Below are 25,087 nucleotides of genomic sequence, written 5' to 3'. Positions count from 1 at the left end.
TGAAAAATATATATATTATTGTAGTTTATAGTTTTTGATTAAATAACTGAAACTATTTGTCTCTTCTAATTTTTAATTTTTATAGATTTAAACTTATATTGCAAGAATGCACGAAACAGAACAAGCCTTGCTGTTTCGGTGAATAGTTGTTGAGCAGACGGTACACAGATGTTATATATGTATGTGATGATTCATACTGTCATTAACCTAAAATAAAGTTCATATTTTATTTACTGGGAAATGATCACGTAAATTTTGTGCATAAAAAGAATTCAATCAAATTATGCGTATCATTTATTATAAATCCTTCTTATAATTTGCATTTACTTTTGCAACAATGGAAAAAGAAAGGTAATTTAATCTTTCTTTCTAATTGTATGTGCTTATTTATAAAAATATAACTAATTTCTACGTTTGTCAATTTAAAATTATACGCAATAGTGTAATTATTATTTAACAAATATCTTTTTAAGTTATTTAATAATATGTTATGTACTGTAAATAAATCTACCAGGTTTACAATGCTCCTTTTGGATTCAGGAGAAATATTTTTTGAAGATTATAGTGTTCAAATGAAACTTGTTGATAATTCTACTTCAGAAGAACAAACATGGAGAGATGGAAGATTAAAATTCTGTTCAAAATCCTTAGTATTTGTAAATAAAGATATTAATCAGCCTTTAATTAAAATTCAACTCAAAGAAACTATAGCTATTGATCAATGTCAATCCAACAATGATCTAGCAAAGTTTGTATTTTTAACTTTTAATATACCACTATAATAGTTTACTTGCATTAACAATCTTTATTTTATTTACAAGATGTAGCAATATATTATTGGTTCAATGCAAACAATATGTGAAAATGTTGGAGAAAAATATACTTGCACCATATAAATTCATACACCAAAATACTACTTTTCATTTTTACTTTAATTATGCAAAAATAGATGATTGTCTTCCACAAATCCTACAGTTATTTAGAGCAGCTACTTTGCCAACAGCTGAACAAAATGCAATGGTATATTTTAAAATCATTATGTATGTTATTATACTAAAATCTTTAAAATAATGTTACTAAATTATTATTCTTATGTAGATTATGGCGATTGTACACTCTCGACAATCTAGAGTATCATTTGATACATCATGGTTAGGAGACTTATATGAGCAGGTAGTGTTAGAAACTCAAGCAAATAAAGTGTTGCCTCTTGTTATAAATCCAGGAAGAATACTTTTAACAACTTCAAGAATTTATTTTCAACCTTATAATAATTTAGACCAAGTATGTATTTTATAGTGTCAATGATAAATAATTTAGGCAAGTTATTAAAAGAATAATTTTATGATTTTAGCATCCAGTTTTAAAAATACAACTGAATGATATTATTAATATTAATAAACGACGATTCCTTCTAAGCCAAATTGTAAGTATAGCTTTGTATATCAATGTCTAATCATTGTAATTTGATATAGATATTTTAAAATTGTTTTAAACATAGGGGCTTGAAATAAAGTGGTTACGACAGCCTGAAAATAAAGTTGAACATCTATTTATATCATTAAAAACTCAAAATGACAGGGATGAATTATACACAAATTTATTAAATCAACCTACAGTTTCTTTAGAAAGAGTACCTCAGGATCAAATGACTATGAGGTGGCAAAATGGTTCTTTGTCAAATTATGATTATCTCTTGTACATTAATAGGTAACTTTTATATTAATAAATAATTGAAATATTTAATTGTACAGTTTAACTTAAATATTATTTTTCAGTTTGGCAGATAGAACTTTTCATGATTTAACTCAGTATCCAGTTATGCCTTGGGTATTACAAGATTACACATCTGCTACATTGGATTTAAATGATCCTAGTATTTATAGAGATCTTTCAAAGCCTATTGGAGCTCTTGAGCCAAATCGGTTAGAAAGATTAAAGGTGTATTTCTTTTTTGATATGCAAAATATATATGTCAGGAGTGAGATAATGGTGTTATTATGTTTTAGGAACGATATTTGGAAATGTCAGAACCAAAATTTTTGTATGGTTCTCATTACAGTGCCCCAGGATTTGTATTATTTTATTTAGTACGAAAATATCCTCAGTACATGCTTTGTTTACAAAATGGAAGATTTGATCATCCAGATAGAATGTTCAATAGGTATGTGTTTTTTTTTTACATATGTGTTGCTACGATTCTTTGAGAGTATTAAATTTATGAACGTTAAGGAAATATATATGTTGTTGACTCTAGTAGTGATAATAAATGTATGTGTATAAAATTTTTGGTTGCACAGACAAGGTAAAATTTTATGGTAATTGCTTATTGTACTGTAAAAATAATTACTTTGTCGACTCTGCAGAATCGATTTTTTGTTTCACTCTTACCAACAAAAACACCTAACAGTGTAGCTGACGTTTGGAAAAATGTTTTGGTGAACATGTCTGACTTTAAAGAACTGATCCCAGAATTTTATGACACAAACAACGGTGGTGATTTTTTAATAAATAGTTACGGCATTGATTTTGGATATCGACATGATGGAACAAAAATAGGAGATGTACAGTTACCACCATGGGCAAATGGTATGTGTTTTTTAATTCATAAGAAATAATTATTTGTAATTTAATACGAATTAGTTATCAAATTCTAGGACCAGCTCATTTTGTACAAGTATTAAGAAATGCGTTAGAGAGTGATTATGTTTCTCAAAATCTTCATCACTGGATTGATTTAATTTTTGGATATAAACAAAGAGGAATTGAAGCAGAGAAAGCTAATAATGGTAAACTATTTAATTATAAAAGTTGACGTACAAATAACATTTATTTTATAATATACTGCATTTCAGTATTTTTCTATTTATGCTATGAAGGAGCAGTTAACTTAGACACTATTAAAGATATTAATGATAGGCATGGTTTGGAGATACAAATTATGGAGTTTGGTCAAATACCAAAACAAATTTTTACTTTACCACACCCCAAACGTTCTATACTTACTCTGCATAAATTGCATATTAAAACTACTTCAGCATCAGTTGCAAGTGAAACAGGTATATGATATATAATCTCAATTTAAATAAATTAAAGTTAATGAAATATAAATGTATTATAAATATGTGTAATAAAAAATAATTTCTTTCAGAAAATAAAGAAAATCCTATAGAAAAGACTTTTGAGTTACATGAATTAATAATGTTTCAATCTCATAAAGAAAGTGTAAGTAGCATTATCATACAGAATAAGGAAGAAATTAATGAAGTAATATCAGTTGGACAAGATGGAATGCTTAAATTATATAGTATAAAAAATAAAAAATTAACACGTAATGTATCTTTATCATCATTATCACTTTCCTCTTGTGTATCATATTATACATCTTCTCATCGCAATATATTAGTTGCCGGATCCTGGGACAATTCACTGTAAGCATGTTAAATAAATATTTCATATATATATTTCACTCTTTTATTAATTAATTTTTTTCACAGGATATTTTACGATATTGAATTTGGTAGAGTAATAGATATACTACAAGGACATGAAGATGCTGTTTCTTGTTTAGCATTAAGTGATAGTCGTAAGATTATTATCTCTGGTTCATGGGATTGTACAGCAAAAGTATGGAAAAGTTATTCTTCTGGGACAAAAATTAAACCAGCTGAGTGCCTTATTGCACAACTAGATCATGATTCTAAAGTAACTTGCATCAATATATCAGGGTAAAATTATGTTTCTTATGGTTTGTAAGTAATATTAAATAGTATGTTTAAAAAATCTTTATTGGTGGAATATTTATAGAGATGAAACATTATTGGTATCTGGCACAGAAGATGGAGAAATTTTTTTATGGAATATGGATACATATCATCTGCAATTTACTGCAAAAGGTACATTTCATGATAACTATCTTCTCGATTTTAAAAGGCATATTCACTTTATTTCCTTTTATACAGCACATAATTGTAAAATAAATGCAATGGTGTTTGATCAAGAAGGAAAAAGCATAATTTCATGTGCAGAGGATAAAATACTAAATATAATTGATATTCATACAAGTACTCAGATTTATCGTACAACTATAGAATACGAACCTCTAACACTAACATGGTTCAAAAGTTTTTTATTAATAGGAGATAGTAATGGTAATATTAATGTTTGGAACCGCCAAGGAGCAGTTTTTATTACACAAATACATTGCCATAATGGTACAGTATTCTATATATTAATACATTAATTCCTTGTATTTACATTGGAATATTCGATACTTAAAACTTAATTTACATATGACTTTACTGATAATTAAGAATACAGTCACTTTTTAGGTCCAATTAATACATTATCGGTATCAACAGAAAATAATATAGTCTTAACTGGTGGAAAAGACAGGAAAATAATCGTATGGGATTGTAAAAATGTATAATTCATATTGTAATATCTGCAATGTGACTGAAATATTCCTTAGTTATAAATTTCACTATCAGTTTATAGCAAAACTTTTCATCTTAGTAGATATAATATAGCAGGAAAGCTGTATCTAATACATACATGACGTATTCATTTAAAATTGTTGTAATATTCGTTGAAAGTCTAACATTTGTTGCATATTATAATATTTTAGCATATTTTATGTCATACTGTTACACATTCCTAACAGTTTATAAAAAGTCTCAAATACAAACATTATACATACATTTAAAATACTGATTCTTTAACATATTCTTTTTGTAGACTTGAGTCTACAACAAATTTTTATACATAAATTTATACATACTGATATGTAGTACATAGTTTTTATAAGTTCTTTGGATGTATTTCATAAATTTATTTCCTAACATTCAGTCTTATTCTTTTATGAAAACATAAATCTAAATACAAAGAACATAAAATTAATTAAATAATAAAAGTAATTTGCAATTGTATTTATAAATCTAAAAAAAGTAAATAAAAAATAAAAACTTGCAACTTAATCTACAAAATGTGAACATAATGTGCGTTTTGAATTATATGTAAATTGAATGTTCAATATTCATGACTTTATATTCTTCATATAGCATATGATGTCATATTACTTCGAATACTTTCACTAATGATTGTAATTTCAATATTGCTAAAGAAAATAAATTCTATTTATTTTGGTATAATTTCTGTATAGTTTTTTCACATATGTTTAAATAAACATTTCATAAAAATAAATTATGTAATACAAATGTTAATTGTGTAACCTATTATTACTACCACTAATTTTTCATATATTCATATACACATACTTGTTTGTTTTATTTATTTTCTTCTATTTACTACTATTTATTTGAGTGATCCAATTCATTATTTAATGATAAATTTGAATCACCCAATTGTTTCAACTGTTCATATGTTATAAAAAATATGATATTCCATGGTCCCATTCTAAACCAAGTAGGTACAAAACCCTTGTATAAGGCTAAAAATCCTTCATTTTTAAAAGTCTACAAAAAAAATAAAATCCGTATAATATTATTAAAAAGGACAAAAATATATGTACATAATATTTTAAACCATATATACCTGTACAAAGCAATCTATACTACCATTATAAATATGAGGTGGTAACATGCCACTTGCGGTAGGTATCCTTCTTTGATTCATTAAACGTGTCTGTAACAATTTCATTTAAGTAAAAAATACAGATGATAAAATATTTACTAACTATACTTACACGCACAACATCTATTGGAGTAGAAGCTATTGCACTTCCCATACTAGCTATAAAACTGGACCTGAAATATATAATTACATGTATATGTAAGTATGCATATGTGTATATTCAATAACAATTTTGAAGCCCTGTTTCATTCTACCAAATTAAAGCAACCCTTATCCAGGCTCTTGAAATTCAAATATACAATGTGGTATCTACAATATTATAACTTGTAAAAAAGATCTGTATGGTATATTTTAGAACTTACTATAAAATGTTCAATGCATAGAAAAAATATACATAAAGAAAATAAAGAAAACAAAAGTAAACTATGTGTTCAATCTTGTATATAATTCTGTAAATAAATTTGCATGAAATGGTAAGTGAAACGATTGATTATGCAATTCAAGATGATTAGACATCTGGATAACAGTTTTAACAATTTATATACAAACAAGAAATATTAAACATAACTTCCACTTTGATTTTCTGTGGTCATCTCAATGTCCACGTACAGAATGTGCCCATGTGCACCACAGTGTGAAAGAACCTGGAAATAAAATTTTTCACTTTTAGAAAAATGTTACTTCCTTTTTAATTAAGTATAAAACCACTATATTATTAATATTGCTAAGTCAAAATTATTTGAGTTATTTAATTCAAAATTAAAATACAGAAAATTTTGTTTGTTAGTTATACATATTTATCATGTGTATATCACCAAAGTCATAGGATAGAAAAATTTAGGAGATATAATAAATAATACTAATATTAGAAATTATAAACATTATTAAAAAAAATTGTAACATAAAATAAACAAGATATGTTTAGATATACTCACATGACATCACATACTGTAAAAGATCACATGAAATATGTTTGCTTTAAAAACATTATTGAACATTTGTTAGTATGATAATGGAGTGATAAATATTTTGTGATAAACAGAAATAGCCCAGATAAGAGTTTATTTATTATTTACGTATTAATATTAAAAGAAAGACTAATACACAATTTATACTTGTTTTCAAATAAACTATTTTTAATACAATAATATACATCTATTTATATAATGTCATCAAAGAACAATATAAAATTAAATAAAATATATAGATACGGTTTACTTACACAAAATGATTACTAATACTATCTCCCAATAGAACCATAAACTTTTTTTTACTGTAATCATATATAGGCAATTCTACAGCTGCAATAATTGCTGCTCTTTGAGCAGTAGGTCCTACACCCTGCATACAAATTTTTGTGTATAAAATTATGTAAATATTGTTAAAATTTATATTTATTAATTTACGTACCCTCCATAAACCGCAAATACCTTCATGTTGATATACATCTTGAAAACAACCAAACAATGTTAAATTTGAGTTAATTCCAGTTACTTGCATACGAACTTTAACTACATCAGTTGGATTAGCTATAGCACTTGAGATAGCACCAGCTAATGCAGCACATATAACATTTATAACAACTAAATCATCTGTTTTCCACTTATCCATAGCTGCTTTTTTTAAAGAATAATAGGTACCGAATTTTATAGTTCCATAAGTAGCTTGCCTTAAAATAGCTGAACTAATCCTATATAATAAAAAAATTAGTACTAATAAAATAATCCTATCTAGTAGCCAAATGAAATATTGAATATATATATATATATATATATATATATATATATATATATATATATATATGTATATAAATCAAACTTCTTTTTACCCAGAATATAGAGCTTTAAAACCCTCTTGTTGTGATATTTGAAATAAAGCATCTGTCATACCAGAATATTTTAGATGCGCATATTTTTGATCAAATTTTTGTCCTTGGATTTGAAGACGTGTTTTTGTTGTGTCTAAAGGAAAAGTACCTAACCAGAAATATATTTATAAAAACGATGAGTAAATAAGTTATTGATAGATAATTAAACTTTTAGAATAAAATTATTGTAATATAACACCACATACCTAATTCTGCAACAATCGAAGCTAAACCCCCATAGATAAAAGGTTTCCAATCATTCCACTGACTCTCTCCCATTACAACGTTTAGCTTATGGTTAATAGATATAAATTACTTTTAACACAATAAATTTGATTTGTAAATTTTATAATATGATTTGAAATATTAATATTATATTTTATATGAATATTAATATTAAAAATATTAACGACACCGTGTATAAAATGACTAAAAAGCTAATGAAATAAATGCATTCCAGTAAGATTAGCTGACTTTAAAATTATTTCAAGCGACTTTTTAGCACTGCATTTACAGAAATACGAATAAACAATACAAAAAACACGCGTACATATATTTCTTTATGAAACTAATATAAGATTTTTTATTTAACATCAATCTTCTAAAAATGTCACTATTGTAATCACAAACAGTATAATCAGTAAGTATCTATATCATGAAGTTTACGTAAAAATAATAATCAATAATAACAATTAATTTGTTATATCAGTATTTTTATTTTAATTGAAAGTCTGCTTAGCCGACAGATATATTGACTTGTATCATTTTTTAAAGGTGTTCAAAAAATCTGTAAATTAGAACTGAAAGCTACAACCAATCATTGTGAATGTAGTATATATAGTCTGTCCGTTCGAGTGTCACTAGTCTGCAGCCAATAGTTACAGCCGACGATCACATAAATAAGTTTCAATGCTCATATACCGAAACATAAGTACAAACAGTTCGAAAATTGAATCGTGAAAAATCAACATGGAAGACAACACATTCTCATTCTTGCAAGCAGTAGAGACGAGCAGAATGTCTCTGCAATGATATCTATATATATATACACACGTGTGTTGCACATGCACAGAACGACCATGTTGATTTTTCTTGTCTACCATGTTGATTTTTCACGACTCAATTTTTGGATAGTTTCTTCTGTGCTTTCGGCATGGAAGTGTCCAGAATTCAGACCTATTTATATGACTGTGACATTGACGACTGAACTTTATCTACAATTATATTTAAACATGTAAGATACATATAAATTACATAGTTCTGTTATAAAAGTAGTAAGAAAGATATATGCTTTTTAATACAAACTAAATACATAATGGAATAAATGCCATTTTTTAATTGAAATTGAAATCCCGTTATATTAACAAAATTTTATTTCATAAAATTTGTACATATGTAATACAATTAAAATATATTAAAAGTTTGATATAATTAAAAAAATATTAGTTCATCCTTTAAGTGAAAATAAGAAATATTATTTGATAAATGCTTATTTACAATACATTATATATTTTACCTCGTTTTTCTTGTTTTTTTTTTTGTACAATCAAGTGCACATATATTAAAAAATCATAAATATTTATCTATAACACAGATAAATTTTTTTAGCTAATGGAAGTTGTAGAAAAAGTATGTTACAGCATTCATAAATGTAAAGTATCAGACTTAGTCAACTCGAACTGGAACTCTTGTATGTATTGTTGTTTTATTTTGATAAATATATACCTGTGTTAAAATTGCAATATCAATTATAACTTGAAGAGTACCACAAACTTCAAATTGTATTGGAGCTTCTCTTATAACAAAATAACATGTTTTAAATGCATCACCTAATGTCCACATTGCAACCATAACAATACTGAAATTAACAGAAAAATTATTTACTTTATGAATGTTATTCAGGTATCGCATCTTGTTATTAAATTATAATTTTATACCTCATTCCATTAGTTGATTTATTAAAAAAATTACGCAAAAATTGTGGTATTCCAAGCATAGCCTCTGTTAATACTGCAAGTAATCCTATGGTTTCAACAAATATTGGTACATCCACTAATAAATATGTTAGAATTCCTATTAATACAGCAAATAATAGCATAAAGTCTAAGTAAGATTGAAAATCTGTCCACTTCCAAAAAAAATTTGCATCAAAATCTGTTTAAATTAAGATTTAACATGAGTTATAATTTGAAAATACATTATTGTGTATGTTAAAAATTTATTTTCTTTTCTCTGTACTTAACATACCTGAAAATACACGTTCTCTAACTTTTATTACTTGATTTCTGCTTTGTACATTTATACACAGTTTAATCATTATAAACATAGTAACAATCATGCATATACTTTGTAATAAGAGAGGTATTTCATAATGTTTCCCAAACCTTTAAAAGATACAGACCTGTATTAGTATGAATTGATACAACACAACCACAAATTTTTATATTAAGTAAATGTACAAACCAAAAGAAAATACGTAATGTATTAGCTATTAAAAGTGTAAAGCATACATAAAGGGAGAACCCTTCCGCACTATCCCTTCTTTTAATTTCTCTATATTGTGGCACATAGGGAATAATACCACCAAATATTATTGCTCCAGAGGCGATCCAGTTTGCTATATCTTTAATGGATAATTGCTCATAGACATTATACATTGTAATAACTTTTTTTTATTTGCATATTTTACTATCTACGATTCTTGGCACACGCCTAATTTTAGGTTATGACTCCAATCTTTTTGGACATCATATCATATCTGCTACGAATCATTCAAATCAAATAAACCTGCGATAGCAAAAGAAATGATAAGTCACATACATAAACACATACTACTTAAAGAATGAAATATGTAAGTACTTACATACTTACCGTTATGACTTCTACACAGTATTTATTTTTACTAAAATTAAAGATATTGATAAATCCATGTACATACCTAGATACATATATAAAATGTATTATTATGGTTATAAACATTAATAAATTAAAAAATTGATATAAAGTTTAGTTATCTGCTGTAGATAACAGAATTGTGATACAAACATAAATTCAAGTTATTCAATCATAAACAAAATATAGTCACAGACAAAATACGTTAGGTATCTTTATAGAAATATAGTGCGATCATAAATTAACATGTGCAGCAACATCGATTGATTCCGCGGAATTCAGGATCGTATGTGACTCTTACCGTTGTAGAATTCTAAGCAATAACATTAAAAAGACTGTAAACTAAGTGTAATTCATTTACTACTGAAATAATTGTAAATTCTGTTTATTATTTATAATAATTAAAACTCTGCATTTTAAGAAGATTGTATCTTGTTTATGATTAATTTCCTTTTTTCAATGTTTAAGTTCAGAACTTAATTATCATTAATTTTATATGTATATATATTGTATAAAATATGAGTACGTAATATAGATTAATGAATACATATATGTATATATTTACAACAAATGTAACTTATAATGTTATGTCGGAATATTAAATAAATAATTAAACTGTTTCAGGCATAAATTGTTACATAATTTATATGAGATAAACTTTGTAGTCATATCTAGTACGAAGTAAAGAATTATATTGTTGCTTGGTAACCATACAGTAACAACTTTAAACTTGTATGTATATGTTACGTACCTCACAGTATTTTATGTGTAATTAGTAAGGTATAAATTTTTGTTAGTGTTGTTTTATTAATTGTTTAGCATCTTTTAACTATTTTTTAAATTAGTACATCAAGTTAGAAATAAGATTCAAAATAGACAAGTAATAATATTATAGTTTTGAAGAAATGACAAGATGCAATAAGAGTGAAGTTAATCTTAAAAGCACTGGTATGAAAAATGTATTTTTTTCATTGTTCCATATTTTCCAATTTGATCGAAATATCGATGTTTTATATTATTTGGGAGGATATATATTTTACAAAATTCTTTTTTAACCCGTAAATTTATATTGCATGTAGCATACAATCAAAATGGACAAAATTATTATGAACAATTAACAGCATATAACTCTATGAGCGCGCACTTACGACGCATTTTACTGGCAAAATGTGTCGTTGATGCTAGAAACAGAAGCTATATACGTAAAAAAAAACAAATGTGCAAACAAACAGATTGGAAACCACAATTTGTAAAAACTGAAATTACAAATAACGTAATTGATAAATTGACGTATGATGTCTCATATCATCCAATGGTAAATTATTCATATAACTCATTTCTGATTACTGAGAAGTTTGCAGGAAATGTAACATAGGAATGAAATTATAAATTACTCAATTCAAAAATTATAAATTATAGATTCAAATTATCCTTTAATGATTAATTAACAGGATTTTTTAAGAATGAACTATGACTCAAAGTATTTCTGCCAGTGTGAAGCTCGGAAGTACTTTACTAATCCTTTATCCGATTATAATGAGATCTGTTCACGACCAAAATCTCACAGTCATGTAGTTTGTCCAAGTTCATCAATATTTAAAACAGGTAGTTCGGAGCCAGTTACATCAAATAGTAAAAATATAAGAGAACAGTCTTATTCACAATCAAGTAATAGTTGTAGAAAGATTTTTAATTCTACAAGTGTGGAAACTGCATTAAAATTTCAAGATAGGTGAGATAAAATTTTGCAATAGAAACATTTGCTTCGTTATTTAAATTGACTAAAATTATAGGTATTTGTTATTGATAAATTATTTGTTACCGTAAAAATATATATAGAATAGAAAAAAATTCGATGTATTATAAATCTACTTGTGATTATTTATCACAAAACATCAATCATCTTCCATCAGAAGATAGCACATCAAGAAATCATAGAAATTATGAAACCGCTCAACTATGTACTGACTTCATTGATCAAAAAGCACATATAAAGGATGAAGAAGCGAAATACGCAAAATTTATGTACGATATTACACATGAAATAATACTCAATGGTTTGTATACTGATGAAGAGCTACAAGAAGTATTTAAGAAACACACTGAAGAAAACAAAACAATTCTAGACACGGTCAGAATAATATCACTTACTATCGCTTAAGTTTATAAAATAATGTTAAATGCATAAAATGACAAACTTTGTGTTTCTAAATAGAAGCGAATGTTGTACGAGATTTATCAATTAAAACTTGCTTTAAATATATCGGATAATTCAGAGGGAGAAGAATTAGAAGATCTTGTATATGCTCAGCAATTATTAAATATTTCTGAAATTCGACCACTGATGCCTGCAAGAGGTCTAAATGAAGATAGAGTACTTAAAAAATTAATGTGGTATCAGAAACTAGACGAAATCAGGCGTGATGCACTAAGCGCTAAAAGTAAATCGGTCATATTGATTGATGCTAATCCCGAATTACATATAACTGAGAAAGATGTTCTAACGTCACTAATAGAAGCTGATATCAATCCCGAAAAAGCTCGAAAAATTTGTAGAAAACTTTTTTTTAAAAGCAAATCATTGGTTTGTTCAACAGATTAAATGTAATATGTAATTTACATATATTGCCTTATTAACATAATATTTTTTTAGAACCAAATGATAAAACCAAACAATGAATATGGAATGGAAGAAAGCGATCAATTTGATACCAATTTAACAGAATCTTATGATTTAAACAAAGTAGATGAACAGGATAAAAGTTCTGTGACTGATGATTTTGTAACAGAAGGACATAAAGATATACAAACGTAAAAAATAATAGTCATATAATGCTGAACTATTAAAATAAGTAAAAATTCATAAAATATATTCAATATGTAAATATAACAATATTCGTTTTACAATCAGGAAAAAAAGATTAATATTGTTATTTTTTCTTTTATTACTAAAAATAAGTATTACATTTCAATTTATCATTTTATCAGTTTTTTAAAACTTTCTTCAACATTTCTGTTCGTATTATTTTAACACAAAATAAAATATATAATGGAAAAATATATGTTACAGATGTACATATTATATAGTTACAATATATGTGTGTGTATCAAATTTGTTCGTGGTATTTACTCTTCACATATTCCATGTATATATCTCATAATTATAAACATATGTTTATACATTTTTACAATCATTATATTTAATGCATACATTGTACATTGGCTATAAAATTATAAAAATTATTTATCATTACTCCTATTAAATTTTTTTTATTAATATATGGATATAAATGTTCATTTGTACTTTGTATACAAATTACTTTGTGCTTACTTATAATAAATTTACATATATATAAACAATTTATAACGTTATCTAAAACTTGTCTGTAAAAACCAAAATTTATTATAAAATTAGGTAATATACCTAGCAAGTAAATTTAAAAACAATTACACAATTCTCAATTAAGAATACTCTTTCAGTTAAAAAATATAATTTTTATCTCATATAAATGATATAAAATTCATTCTCAATTTAAAAACTTAGTAAGAGAGAGATCTATAATAAATATACTTAAATGATATCTTTTTGAAATTCAATGCAGTAACACTATCATCATGTTGTAGTTCAATAACAATTTCATTTTTTTCTATTCAATATGAAGATAAAAATAATATAGGAGCCATTTAAGACACTTTTAAAGCATGCTATAATAATAGTTACAATAATAATATTTACTTAACTATGAGAAAATAATTAGCAAGTTCTCTATATAAAAATGTGACCTCTGATCAGCTATAATATTTGGGAAAGTTTGAAGTAATAATCTCTCCTTTTATCAACTACCATCTGACGCATTTGAAGAAGAATCTTCAAGTTCTGGTGCATCAGGACTTCTGTTTAAAATACTTAAGAGATCTGTGACATGCCTTATAGTAAAATCTGGTTGTGGATCTCCCCTTAATAAGGGTGGTTTATCCAATGTTGGAATCCAAATTGTACACCCTAGACCTGCTTCTATTCCACCTATATATGGAAAATAATAATCTTTTAAACTGCATCATTTTCTTTATAATGTTAATTGATTGAAATAACATTTTCAAATAAGATTATTCTACAATATTTGAATGTAATATTTTCTAATAATTCGTAAATAATTAATGCGCGTGATAAATAAAATATGACAATAATGTAGTACCCAGGATATCAGTTTCCAGTTTGTCACCAACCATTACACAACTATCTGGTTTAACATTTAAAAATCGGTATGCTTTTCGAAATATTTCCCTTTTGGGTTTTTCCCATGGTAAATCTCCTGATACAAGAATTATATCGAAATATTGTTCTAGTGAAAGTTTTCGTATTTTTTCCCATTGTGCATTAGATGGACCATTTGTAATCAAACCTAAGAGGTATTTTAACCTCAATTGATGCAGCATAGAAACTATATCTGACGACAGAGCCAAATAATAATATCGTAGACATAACCATCGCTCGTAAATTTTTTTTGCTAGATATGAGTACTTTTCTCCGAGTGCTCTACTCCATAAAGTTATACGCCAAACATCCAAGGTGTGAATTACATTATCAGGACATTTTCTAAAGAGCTTCAAATATGTTGTTGTAATCTTCACAGATATATCTTCAGGAATACCATATTCTTGTGTTAGTTCCTCAGCCAACTGCAGATAAAGTTAGAATACCACCTATTAGACATTTTTTTCACTTTATAATACATAAATCAAGCAATATTATAAAATAATGAACAAAATATAAAGTACGCACTAAAGGAAAATGAATGATTTCCACATTCAACATGATCTATAGTATGTTTTGATAACTGGGAAAAATGATAAATGTGAAAAATAGATTTTATAAGGAATAATTGACATATTGAAAGTGAAAAATAACCATTCATTGAATGTGGATTTTGATGGCTGAACCAAGCTCTTGGGAGAAAGGATACAAACGATCAGTTAGGAACTTAGGTCACTTAATTCAGTTTTTGATGATTACCTAGAAAATGCATTGATTCATTGAAATACTCGAGCCGATTAGTGGACACTCGAAGTGGCACCCGCGGTCGTTGCTGTAATCACAACAAAATCAGTTGTGCCAACAACAAATTTATATTACTCCAACCCTAAAAACTTTACTCAAATGGTTGTTGGATGTTAACATTTATACCTATTTTTGCAGATTTTATGCCATGTATTAAATGCAATATAAGGGATAATTCTCACATGATTGAAAAGTTTATCTAACGTAATTTTCTAATATTAAAGTAGGGAATAATTTAAAAGATAAAATACTTTTAAAAACAATTTCTTTAGTAGAAAGACCATTTATTATTTTACAAAGCCATTTGTTATACATAAGCAATTTTTCATATATACATTCACAAACTGTATTAATTCCAAATTTAACTTATACAAATTTTCTAATATTTTATAAATTAATATAAAATGTAAAAATAGTTTTTTCTAATATATATTTCAATATTTAAATTTCTAAATCTATTTAACTCATACAAACATTTAGTAGCTCTTTTGCTTGCCAGAAAGCTATTTTCAGACATGATTACATTTATATCTGATCTGTGATTGTATACAGGTTTACAAAATTTTAGCTAAACTGAATCACTAAATCAAAATATGAGTGTTATTTTGATGAAATAAGAGTTATTAATAGTTTCTTTCATATGCAATATAGCGTAATATAAAAAAGGAAACATGTGTAATACGTATACACAAACAAACATATTACTTAACAACATAAGAATGGATTAAGTATCTTGGCTATTCTATCAATGTACAGATATATAGTACTTTCATTTAAAACATGATAATAAAATATCGATATAAATTTTTGGATTGTTTTTAATCTCCAAAAAGATGTTTTCCCAGCTCCATCATACGATGATTTCTGCATACTGTTAAAGCCCCACATTTCTTCAAAACAGAAGCAACATTTTCATCTGCTTTAACTAAATGGCACAAAAGATCTTCAAAAGCAAACTTTACATTTGGCTGAAGACTTCCTATTTTTATTTTCTTGAGAATCTCAATAATTTCTTCTGCCCAACCTGACTCAAGAGTAAATTGTGAAAGCCAAGGTATAACTTGTAACACCCCAGCCATTGTTTGCATTCCAAGAAACCATAGTTCCATAAGTTCCATCCATCGCTCTTTATATGACATAGCAACAACAAGTTCAGTGGGATCATTGCTTTCATCAATTATATATGCATCCCACAAAAATCTTATAGTAGCCTGAATATATCGACATATAGAAAAATCATTTTTCTTGACACGTGTTGCCTGTTGCTTCAATAACAGCAATCCCAAAACTGCAAGATGACCGTGCAATACTAGATTTTCAGGAATTTGTTTAAGTTCTGGGAGATTATTGAAAATAAATTTTAATAAAGAAATAAATGTTGGTGATTCTTCCACTAATTTTGCCTCTAATACAGTAATGTTCATTAAAACATTGCACACAGAGACCATGGCCACCCTTGAATCTTTGATTGCTTCTGATACATGAAGGTCTAAATCTTCTTCTTTTTCTGGTTCTTTCAATGCTTTTAATCTTTCTGATTTTGGTATTGGTGGCTTTTTATGATGAACAATTGTCCAATGGTAAGATAAACATTCAAACAGGACTTCCTCTTGTTTGTGTTTAATTAAAATTTTTCTAGCGTCTTCTTCTACAGCTAAATAACACAATGCTGGTAATAAAAGTCTCAATAAATCAATTTCACTTAAAGGATCATGAGTAACTAGTTCTCCAGATGATGTTGCTTCATCGCTTTTAATTTTAGCATTTGCTTTAGCCTTCTCTGACAATTTTCTATTTCTGTGTGCATAAAATGTGTCATTGGCTACTGTTAATACATATGGTAAAACTGCATAAACTTGAGAACGCATAGCTGTTGTTTCCTGAGCAAGCCATGCTGCTAATACTCTTACCACAGCACAAATAAATATTTTTTCTTTGACATCTGTTATTTCTTTCATCTTAGATACTGCTGTAAGTAAACCTATAATTGCAGCGAAGGCTCCCTTTAAAACAGTATATAATGACTGTTTTTCTTTTTGGTCTAGGTCCAATTGATCATTAGTAATATATCCAAGAGAAATTTCAATAATAATAAAACAAGATGTAACTAAGTCTGCATTTGCCATTATAGTTTTTAATTGTTTTCCTTCCACTTGCATTCTAACTTCTATAGATGCCAATTGAATTAATAATAATAAAAATACTTTTGGTTTTTCTTTATCTAATAAAGTCCATTCTGCTCCCAATAAATCTAGCATGACAGAAGCAAGTTTTAGTGCTGGATCGCGTTGATTTTTGCCTATCTTTGATCCAAGAATATCAGATAAAGCCTTGTGAATGCTAGAAGGCCAAGATTCTTCTTTAGCAGTTTCACTAATTATGTTTTTTCTGCAGGACATTAGTAAAGCTTGCAAAATTGTACATAACTGAAATTTTCTTTCTGTATGATCTGTTTCAAAATCTAATGCAATCTTATTTATAATAACATGGAAAGGTGCAGTATCTGTTGCATCCCATGCTTCTGGACCAAATCTCTGAACTAAAGTAACTAAAATGTTCAAAGCTTGGTCTGTCTGAAAGCTTTTTTCTGAATAAATATCACACATTTTTGTAATTGCTTTCTGTTCAAGTAAAACTTGTTGCCCAGGAGAATATTGTGCAATATTTTGCAGACAGGTATATGCTTCACTAACAATAATTAACATATTATCATCTGCATCTTCATCGGCTTGCGATATAATTTCAAGTAATGCAGGTATATGAGTAATCATGTCAGGATGAGAAGCTAATTCTGATTCTCCACAGAATGCAGAAAGTATAGACAATGCTACAGACTTATATACTTGTGGAGGACAATCCACAGGAACTACTTCTGTAGATAATAATTTCGCTAAAAATTTTTTTCCAATAGCTTCAAATAACACTTTTTTTTCTGCTACTGTACAATCTTTGCTATCCACCAATTTTGTTATCATAAATAACGCAGCAAATTTTTCTGAATCAGTTTCAACAGACTTCAAAATAGTTTCATATTTTTTCACGTTCTTTGAAATACTCATGGCTGTAGTTTATGTTGTTATAATTTAAAGAAAAAAAATATCTATTTTTATAATCTACAAGTATTTTTCTATTTTTATTTTTTCTCGTACGATGACAAACTTCTAGATGCAATTCACAAACAATTCCAGAATTTTGATATTTACTCAGTAGTATTTAACAAAGATTCACTGAGATTTGCATCTTTCACATGTCACAGCTAAAAGCCAACTGGCAGTACTCCCAGATCAAGCCCCTTAAAACTAGCCTTGCCCTTTGACACACTCACTTAGTCAGACAGAAATAAAGTTGTACTATCACAAACATTAATTCCACAAACATGTGTACATTAACATTAAAATATGAATTATTTTCAATACAAGGTTAGCAGCGTCCTTCAAAGAATTGTTTTATTTTACTGTAGAAATATGATATATTAACTGCTTATGTTAAGTTTTGTATTAAAGAAAATAACATAAAAAGCTGTTTAGAATAACCACATTTTACAAAATTTCATTGGAAAAGAATTTTGAATGTACACATAATTCTACCATTCTACCATAACCTTCTCCACATGATATAGCATGTGAATGTAATAGTACAATTAACTGGTATCTTAAGATCGTGAATCGTGAATATCTTCAGTAACGTGCTTACACGCTTTTTCTACGTTCTGTTGAGTGTCTGGACAGTGCAGTAGGATCGGTCGAAAATAACCGTCCGAGAGAAAGCACTATATCAGGGAGTCAGCTCGTATTACACAGAAGCTTCTATTTTCGTACCATCTTCGTATCCAAACGGAATTGAAAGATTAAACGTAAATGTAAATGTAATTACTACGAGATACTTTTTTTTTGAAACAGTAAAAGAAGTACCACATAAAAGCAAAAAAAATATGTATAAAATTATAAGTAAATTAGCAATATGAGCGACTTTTCATTTAATTTCGAGAGAAAGATTAACTACAGTTTTCGCGCACTCTCTAAGAAAGACATACACACACATATGTATTTCCAGTATTTTAACCAATACTGACCGTTTATATACACGCATACGGCTTTTAATATCAATATAATTTCAAATATTTTAGCATACCTTTCGACATGTTTGATTGTCGCCCTTTCTAGTCTCGATGAGAGTATTGTCCAGATCAAAGAACACAGCGCTTATAGATACATTGGATGAACAAAAATGCTTCTCATGCAAAGTCGCCATTGTCATTGGAAAAGTAAATCTGTTGTTAATTCAACGATGTTTCAATGAAGAGTCGCGCATAAAAACATATAATGTTCATATAACGGTCTCCTTCTGAAAACACTCTAAGGATAAATATACAATTATTTTAATGGTCAGATGTCAGAACAGAATATATCTGTCTTGTCTCGACCTGATGCCTTTCGTTCTTGTCCTGTCCTGACCTTTTCCTCTTTCTTGATTTCTTCTCGAATGAAGAGACATCTTTAATAGAAATTGATATTGATCGTCGATAAATGCGTGATCTAGCTTTTATGTGTATTTATATTTGTGTACATAATTCTACAGATTTAGAGTTAATAATAAATAAAAGTTTTCTTGTTTTCATTCATTTATTTCTTTTTACATAATTATTAATATATTTATTTCAAATAACAGGTATCGATACTAACACAATTGTTAAATACGATATTGAAGATATTGAATAAGTTGAATTTAGTATAAACAAAATTACGGATAAGTTATTATAAATTATATATTTTATACAACAACATATTATAATTTTAGTGCTAAATATTACGTTATTTATATAAATAAAAAGCAATGATAAATAATGCAAATCGTGTAATTTAAAGACACTGTAATATTGATGGCGCCAAAGTTAACACTTGTTTTTCGATTTTTCAGGTATATTATATCTTATTAAAAAATGACAGCTATGGCAGACACAGCTACTCTTCAAGGAGATGAAGAATTTGAAGAATATAATCCACAAGCAAAATTAATAAAAACCCTGGAAGTACGTTGATTCTTTAACCTGTATCATATTCTTTTCCCTCGTTTTTTTTAATGTTTGTATGAAATAATTTATATCATTTATAAAATTAAATTTAATATTTAATAACTGTGTTATTTGTTCAGGGAAATGGTATAACAGCAGGAGATGTAAAAAAGCTGGAAGAAGCTGGCTACTATACTGTGGAAGCTGTAGCCTATGCTCCAAAAAAGTGCTTAATTGCTATCAAAGGTATCAGTGAAGCTAAAGCAGATAAAATTTTGCAAGAAGCTTCCAAACTTGTTGTAATGGGATTTAAGAGTGCTACTGAAATTCATCAAACTCGTTCCAATATTGTTTTTGTAACAACTGGTTCCAGTGAATTGGACAGACTATTAGGCGGTGGTATCGAAACGGGTTCTATTACAGAAATATTTGGAGAATTTAGATCAGGAAAGACTCAATTATGTCATACGCTTGCTGTGAATTGTCAATTACCGATAGATATGGGTGGTGCAGAAGGAAAATGTCTTTACATAGATACAGAAGGAACTTTTAGACCCGAAAGATTAATTGCTGTTGCTGAAAGATATAAGATAGCAGGGGATTCTGTATTAGATAATGTGGCATGTGCTAGAGCTTATAATACAGATCATCAAACTCAATTACTAATTCAAGCTAGTGCTATGATGACAGAATCTAGATATGCATTATTGATAGTAGATAGTGCAACCGGTTTATATAGAACTGAATACTCTGGAAGGGGAGAATTAGCTGCTAGACAAATGCATTTAGGTAGATTTCTCAGAATGTTGCTCAGATTAGCGGATGAACATGGTGTTGCTGTTGTTATAACCAATCAAGTTGTGGCACAAGTTGATGGTGCAGCTAGTATGTTTGGTGGCGACCAAAAAAAGCCTATTGGTGGTCATATTTTAGCTCATGCAAGTACTACAAGATTATATTTACGTAAGGGTAGAGGTGAAACTAGAATATGTAAAATCTATGATTCACCCTGTTTGCCTGAGAGTGAAGCAATGTTTGCAATAAATGCAGATGGTATTGGTGATGTCAAAGAATAATACTATATTTTTCTCCTTTAAATACTTATGTTTATAAAAGAAATTACTCTAAGATGTGTTTTCCAGAAAATATAAGATAGTATTTTTATTTAATTAATGACACTCTTTAAGGATATATAATTTGTTTTATTATACAAAAATATTGAATAAGTAGAAAATATTGTTATATGATTATTGAGCAACATATGATCTAATAAATGTAATAAAAAATATCAAATGCATAAAATAAGACAGAAAGTACTAAATGTATAAAGTAACATCAAGTATATAGTAGTAATTTAATTTGTTTATATTTTTTTAAGTAAATATGTACATTGTAAAAAGAATAAATTATATATTTGAAAATTTCAAGAAGTTGTTTGCGACCTATCTCAATAAGCGGCAAACTTTTAGTGAATATAAGAACTAGATTATCTAGGAAATTTTGGTAATCGTTTTTACATTAGGAAATATATATAATAAATTAATACTTAGCAGACAACTCTTTAATAATAAATAGTTCAATTGTGTATATTGATATAAAAAAATAGTTAGTTGCTTTTACATAAATTGCAATGTTTAAATTGCACCGCGAAAGAAATATATTGCAGATGTGGCCATTTTATCGACAGAAGATTGTTTCACAAACCGTGCTTAAATATTTTCTACGGTTTTTTTCATTTAACATTAGTATTAAGGAAAGAAGAGTAGGATTTATAATTCTAAATACGGATAAAAACCTTAAGCTTTTAAGAAATAATTTTGTTTCAAGGTTGGTTATATGTAGCGTCACTTTTATTTCACAAGATATGTATACGTATACATATAGCATATATATGTATAAAAGGACAAAATTTTCTCTTTGATTTCCTTCTTAATATTTCTGTAGAACGTTATAATTGTAAAAAAGTTTTCTGAATTTATTGACTTAATGATTGTGTTTTATTTTCATATATACATAAATTTATATATAAATTCTATAGCGTAATCAATAAATCTATTGTTTTCTTTGCATTCCAGTGTGAAATTATTATCTACAAAAATGAGTGAAGATATTTCCTTGTTTACTTTACCGAATAACCAACCAATAATTGCTTTAGAATGTGATACTGCATTTAATGCATTAACAAAAAAGGAAAAATTATATGCACATTATTTAAGTCAAGCTGCATGGAATGGTGGTCTTATTGTATATGTACAAACTTCCCCAGAATCACCATTATTATTTGCCCTTTTACATAAAATTTTCTTATCTGAAACAATAAATGAATTGAAAAATTCTGCATTTAATGCTGGTGTTAGTGAAGATGAGTTCACAGTAAGTTTATATATAATATGTGGAATAGTAATTTTAATTTTTAAAGGTAGTTCTTAACATTAATTGTACAATTATACTATACTTTTAGGCATTTTTAGTATATTCTTGTGGAATCTTTGCAAATGCTGGTAATTATAAATCTTTTGGTGACAGCAAAATAATACCTAACTTCCCTAAGGATAAATTTGAAGCCATAATAAAAATTTCAAAGGCATATGAAAATAATCCCAAAGACATTGAAGAAATTTGGAATAAAATTCAAAATATAATATATTCTACAGAAGGAAAATTAAAATCTTTGGGATTAGGTGAAAAAGGGGTTACAACTTATTTCTCTGCTAATTGTACAGACAAAGATGCAGAATTAGTTAATGATTTTATGCAAAATAAAGGATTAGAATCTTATAATGCCAGATGTTTTAAAATAGCAAATAAACAAAACGATTCTGAAGGTTCCAAAAACATAGATATATATGAAATCAGATTAGCTTCTGTGGAGATCAATGATAATCCTAATATTACATTGTCAGAAGAAGTATTTAAAAATGCAAGATTTAAAATTACAAGAGGAGACTATAGCAAACTTTTGATTCCAGTTGTTGATAATATTCAGAAAGCAAAAGAATATGCTGCAAATGAAACTGAAAAGAGTATGTTAAATAAATATATACAGCATTTCAAGACAGGATCTTTACAAGATCATAAAGATGGATCTCGTTTGTGGATTAAGGACAAAGGACCAGTTATAGAAACTTATATTGGTTTTATTGAAACCTATAGAGATCCAGCAGGTCAGAGAGGGGAGTTTGAAGGATTTGTAGCAATGGTAAATAAAGAAATGTCCAAAAAATTTGCTACATTAGTAAGTAATGCAGAAAAATTTATACCAAAGCTTCCTTGGGCCAGAGACTTTGAAAAAGATGAATTTCTAAGGCCTGATTTTACTTCATTGGATGTTCTAACATTCTCAGGATCTGGTATCCCTGCAGGTATAAATATTCCAAATTATGATGAAATTAGGCAATCAGAAGGATTTAAAAATGTTTCTTTGGGTAATGTAATTCCTGCAAATATGAAATTAGATGTACTGCCATTTTTATCTGAACACGATCAAACTCTAATGAATAATTATAGAGTAGCTAGCTTTGAAGTACAAGTTGGTTTGCATGAACTTCTTGGTCATGGAACAGGTAAATTATTGAGGAAATTAGAATCTGGTTTATATAATTTTGACATGGGAAAAGTAAAAAATCCTTTTACTGGAGAACCAATAAATAAATTCTTTTTACCTGGTGAAACATATGATTCAAAGTTTGGGTCAATGGGATCTTCTTATGAAGAATGCAGGGCAGAAGCAGTTGGATTATATTTATCTTTAGAGAAAGATATACTAAGTATATTTGGACATGAGAATTCTAAGGCTGATGATATAATATATGTTAATTGGTTATCTTTATTATGGACTGGTTGTGCAAAAGCTTTAGAAATGTATCAACCATCTACTAAGAAGTGGCTACAAGCTCATTCTCAAGCAAGATATGTCTTACTTAGAGTTTGTTTAGAAGCTGGCAATGATTTTGTTAATGTTATAGAATCTGAGCCAGGGAAGAATTTATTATTAACTGTTGACAGAACGAAAATTTTGACAGTTGGTAAAAAAGCGATTGGAGAGTTCTTAACTAAATTGCAAATTTATAAAAGTACAGGTGACATTGAAGAAGCCAAAAAAATGTATGACAAATATAGTGAAGTACCCGAAACAGGTCCGCATCCATGGGCACGTTGGAGAGATATAGTTTTAGCTCACAAAGAACCACGAAAAATATTTGTACAATCTAACACATTTGTAAATGGTTTGTATTCATACAATTATGTACATTTACTATAAATTCTTATAATATTATTAATTTATGTATCATGGTACAGGTGAAAATGAGGTACAATTGAAAAACTATGAACCCAATTTTGCTGGAATGATTCAGTCTTGGATAGAAAGATTCCCTTCTGCAGATGTTTCACAAACACTTATTGAACTTGCAGAAAAAGACAAACAACATTTTACACTGGACAATTAATCAACTACTTAATACTAACATTGGCCAGAAAAGATATTTTTTTTATTATGTATACTGTAATGTTTATATATGTATATATGGATAAGAACCATATATATAATTATGAAAAAAATAGTTTATTGGTTTTTAAGTACTCTAATGAATAAGAATTTTATATAAAATAAGATTTGCATGTGAAAATATCAATATTTATGCATATAACTATCCTAATAACATGA

At 27.5% G+C, this 25,087-nt stretch overlaps 8 protein-coding genes across 10 annotated transcripts; 4 read left to right on the top strand and 4 right to left on the bottom strand.

Moving 5' to 3' along the window:
- The first annotated feature begins 51 nt into the window (after positions 1-51).
- LOC117205119 (protein FAN-like) lies at positions 52-4,843 on the top strand. Its single transcript, XM_033443224.1, has 16 exons — positions 52-351; positions 515-748; positions 822-1,020; positions 1,099-1,284; positions 1,355-1,426; positions 1,502-1,710; positions 1,779-1,941; positions 2,010-2,164; positions 2,411-2,589; positions 2,658-2,789; positions 2,856-3,059; positions 3,152-3,431; positions 3,498-3,728; positions 3,808-3,896; positions 3,963-4,214; positions 4,332-4,843. The coding sequence occupies exons 1-16, from the start codon at positions 338-340 to the stop codon at positions 4,427-4,429; spliced, it is 2,697 nt and encodes an 898-aa protein (XP_033299115.1). The 5' UTR covers positions 52-337; the 3' UTR covers positions 4,430-4,843.
- A 375-nt stretch (positions 4,844-5,218) lies between these two features.
- On the bottom strand, positions 5,219-8,417 carry LOC117205122 (mitochondrial uncoupling protein Bmcp). Of its 2 annotated transcripts, none has more exons than XM_033443227.1 (8): positions 8,399-8,417; positions 7,666-7,750; positions 7,421-7,568; positions 7,003-7,282; positions 6,815-6,933; positions 5,705-5,765; positions 5,554-5,643; positions 5,219-5,474 (listed from the first exon to the last, which is right to left on the bottom strand). In XM_033443227.1, the coding sequence occupies exons 2-8, from the start codon at positions 7,736-7,738 to the stop codon at positions 5,310-5,312; spliced, it is 936 nt and encodes a 311-aa protein (XP_033299118.1). In that variant the 5' UTR covers positions 7,739-7,750; positions 8,399-8,417; the 3' UTR covers positions 5,219-5,309. The 2 variants fall into 2 exon arrangements, with proteins under 2 accessions (XP_033299118.1, XP_033299117.1); XM_033443226.1 differs by lacking the exon at positions 8,399-8,417 and adding an exon at positions 7,875-7,991.
- A 707-nt stretch (positions 8,418-9,124) lies between these two features.
- Positions 9,125-10,229, bottom strand: LOC117205039 (solute carrier family 66 member 2). The gene is made up of 4 exons (XM_033443082.1): positions 9,923-10,229; positions 9,707-9,843; positions 9,397-9,613; positions 9,125-9,317 (listed from the first exon to the last, which is right to left on the bottom strand). Exons 1-4 carry the CDS (start codon positions 10,114-10,116, stop codon positions 9,125-9,127), a joined length of 741 nt encoding a protein of 246 aa, XP_033298973.1. The 5' UTR covers positions 10,117-10,229.
- On the top strand, positions 10,206-13,220 carry LOC117205038. 2 transcript variants are annotated; one of them, XM_033443080.1, is made up of 7 exons: positions 10,206-10,310; positions 10,976-11,299; positions 11,431-11,666; positions 11,803-12,083; positions 12,191-12,482; positions 12,567-12,935; positions 13,005-13,220. In XM_033443080.1, exons 2-7 carry the CDS (start codon positions 11,257-11,259, stop codon positions 13,164-13,166), a joined length of 1,383 nt encoding a protein of 460 aa, XP_033298971.1. In that variant the 5' UTR covers positions 10,206-10,310; positions 10,976-11,256; the 3' UTR covers positions 13,167-13,220. The 2 variants fall into 2 exon arrangements, with proteins under 2 accessions (XP_033298971.1, XP_033298972.1); XM_033443081.1 differs by having other exon boundaries at positions 10,976-11,083; positions 13,005-13,219.
- A 56-nt stretch (positions 13,221-13,276) lies between these two features.
- On the bottom strand, positions 13,277-19,919 carry LOC117205078 (N-acylneuraminate-9-phosphatase). Its single transcript, XM_033443156.1, is given in 5 exon segments — positions 13,277-14,375; positions 14,548-15,031; positions 19,542-19,689; positions 19,691-19,765; positions 19,834-19,919. Coding segments are annotated over 5 exon segments (966 nt in total). The 5' UTR covers positions 19,905-19,919; the 3' UTR covers positions 13,277-14,187.
- Positions 15,666-19,535, bottom strand: LOC117205072 (neurochondrin homolog). The gene has a single exon (XM_033443143.1). It carries the CDS (start codon positions 18,467-18,469, stop codon positions 16,229-16,231), a length of 2,241 nt encoding a protein of 746 aa, XP_033299034.1. The 5' UTR covers positions 18,470-19,535; the 3' UTR covers positions 15,666-16,228.
- Positions 19,920-19,933: 14 nt separating the features above from the next.
- On the top strand, positions 19,934-21,614 carry LOC117205077 (DNA repair protein RAD51 homolog A-like). The gene is made up of 3 exons (XM_033443155.1): positions 19,934-20,078; positions 20,328-20,439; positions 20,562-21,614. The coding sequence occupies exons 2-3, from the start codon at positions 20,350-20,352 to the stop codon at positions 21,495-21,497; spliced, it is 1,026 nt and encodes a 341-aa protein (XP_033299046.1). The 5' UTR covers positions 19,934-20,078; positions 20,328-20,349; the 3' UTR covers positions 21,498-21,614.
- Positions 21,615-21,999: 385 nt separating this feature from the next.
- Positions 22,000-25,037, top strand: LOC117205071 (dipeptidyl peptidase 3). Its single transcript, XM_033443142.1, has 4 exons — positions 22,000-22,248; positions 22,497-22,794; positions 22,883-24,647; positions 24,721-25,037. Exons 1-4 carry the CDS (start codon positions 22,052-22,054, stop codon positions 24,867-24,869), a joined length of 2,409 nt encoding a protein of 802 aa, XP_033299033.1. The 5' UTR covers positions 22,000-22,051; the 3' UTR covers positions 24,870-25,037.
- The last annotated feature ends 50 nt before the right edge of the window (positions 25,038-25,087 follow it).

The sequence above is a fragment of the Bombus bifarius genome, unplaced genomic scaffold, assembly GCF_011952205.1.
Source record: "Bombus bifarius isolate JDL3187 unplaced genomic scaffold, Bbif_JDL3187 scf7180000007986, whole genome shotgun sequence".
NCBI classification, from domain to species: domain Eukaryota; kingdom Metazoa; phylum Arthropoda; class Insecta; order Hymenoptera; family Apidae; genus Bombus; species Bombus bifarius.
The sequence above is the reverse complement of the archived record's forward strand: the minus strand, read 5'-3'. Positions and strand labels throughout refer to the sequence as shown.

Bases quoted from the DNA above. Each gene is read 5' to 3' on its own strand.
- LOC117205119 (XM_033443224.1), top strand. The intron at 749-821 runs GTTTGTATTTTT...TTTATTTACAAG, and splicing joins TCCAACAATGATCTAGCAAA to ATGTAGCAATATATTATTGG. The intron at 1,942-2,009 runs GTGTATTTCTTT...ATTATGTTTTAG, and splicing joins ATCGGTTAGAAAGATTAAAG to GAACGATATTTGGAAATGTC.
- LOC117205122 (XM_033443227.1), bottom strand. From the start codon at position 7,738: ATGGGAGAGAGTCAGTGGAATGATTGGAAACCTTTTATCTATGGGGGT. The intron at 7,569-7,665 runs GTATGTGGTGTT...ATTTCTGGTTAG, and splicing joins TTCGATTGTTGCAGAATTAG to GTACTTTTCCTTTAGACACA. The intron at 5,475-5,553 runs GTATATATGGTT...TTTTTTTTGTAG, and splicing joins GTATAGATTGCTTTGTACAG to ACTTTTAAAAATGAAGGATT.
- LOC117205039 (XM_033443082.1), bottom strand. From the start codon at position 10,116: ATGTATAATGTCTATGAGCAATTATCCATTAAAGATATAGCAAACTGG. The intron at 9,614-9,706 runs GTATGTTAAGTA...TAATTTAAACAG, and splicing joins TAGAGAACGTGTATTTTCAG to ATTTTGATGCAAATTTTTTT. The intron at 9,318-9,396 runs GTATAAAATTAT...TGTTAATTTCAG, and splicing joins AAATCAACTAATGGAATGAG to TATTGTTATGGTTGCAATGT.
- LOC117205038 (XM_033443080.1), top strand. From the start codon at position 11,257: ATGACAAGATGCAATAAGAGTGAAGTTAATCTTAAAAGCACTG. The intron at 12,084-12,190 runs GTGAGATAAAAT...AAATATATATAG, and splicing joins GCATTAAAATTTCAAGATAG to AATAGAAAAAAATTCGATGT. The intron at 12,483-12,566 runs GTCAGAATAATA...GTTTCTAAATAG, and splicing joins ACAAAACAATTCTAGACACG to AAGCGAATGTTGTACGAGAT.
- LOC117205072 (XM_033443143.1), bottom strand. From the start codon at position 18,469: ATGAGTATTTCAAAGAACGTGAAAAAATATGAAACTATTTTGAAGTCT.
- LOC117205077 (XM_033443155.1), top strand. From the start codon at position 20,350: ATGACAGCTATGGCAGACACAGCTACTCTTCAAGGAGATGAAGAATTT. The intron at 20,440-20,561 runs GTACGTTGATTC...TTATTTGTTCAG, and splicing joins AATTAATAAAAACCCTGGAA to GGAAATGGTATAACAGCAGG.
- LOC117205071 (XM_033443142.1), top strand. From the start codon at position 22,052: ATGTTTAAATTGCACCGCGAAAGAAATATATTGCAGATGTGGCCATTT. The intron at 22,795-22,882 runs GTAAGTTTATAT...CTATACTTTTAG, and splicing joins TTAGTGAAGATGAGTTCACA to GCATTTTTAGTATATTCTTG. The intron at 24,648-24,720 runs GTTTGTATTCAT...ATCATGGTACAG, and splicing joins ATCTAACACATTTGTAAATG to GTGAAAATGAGGTACAATTG.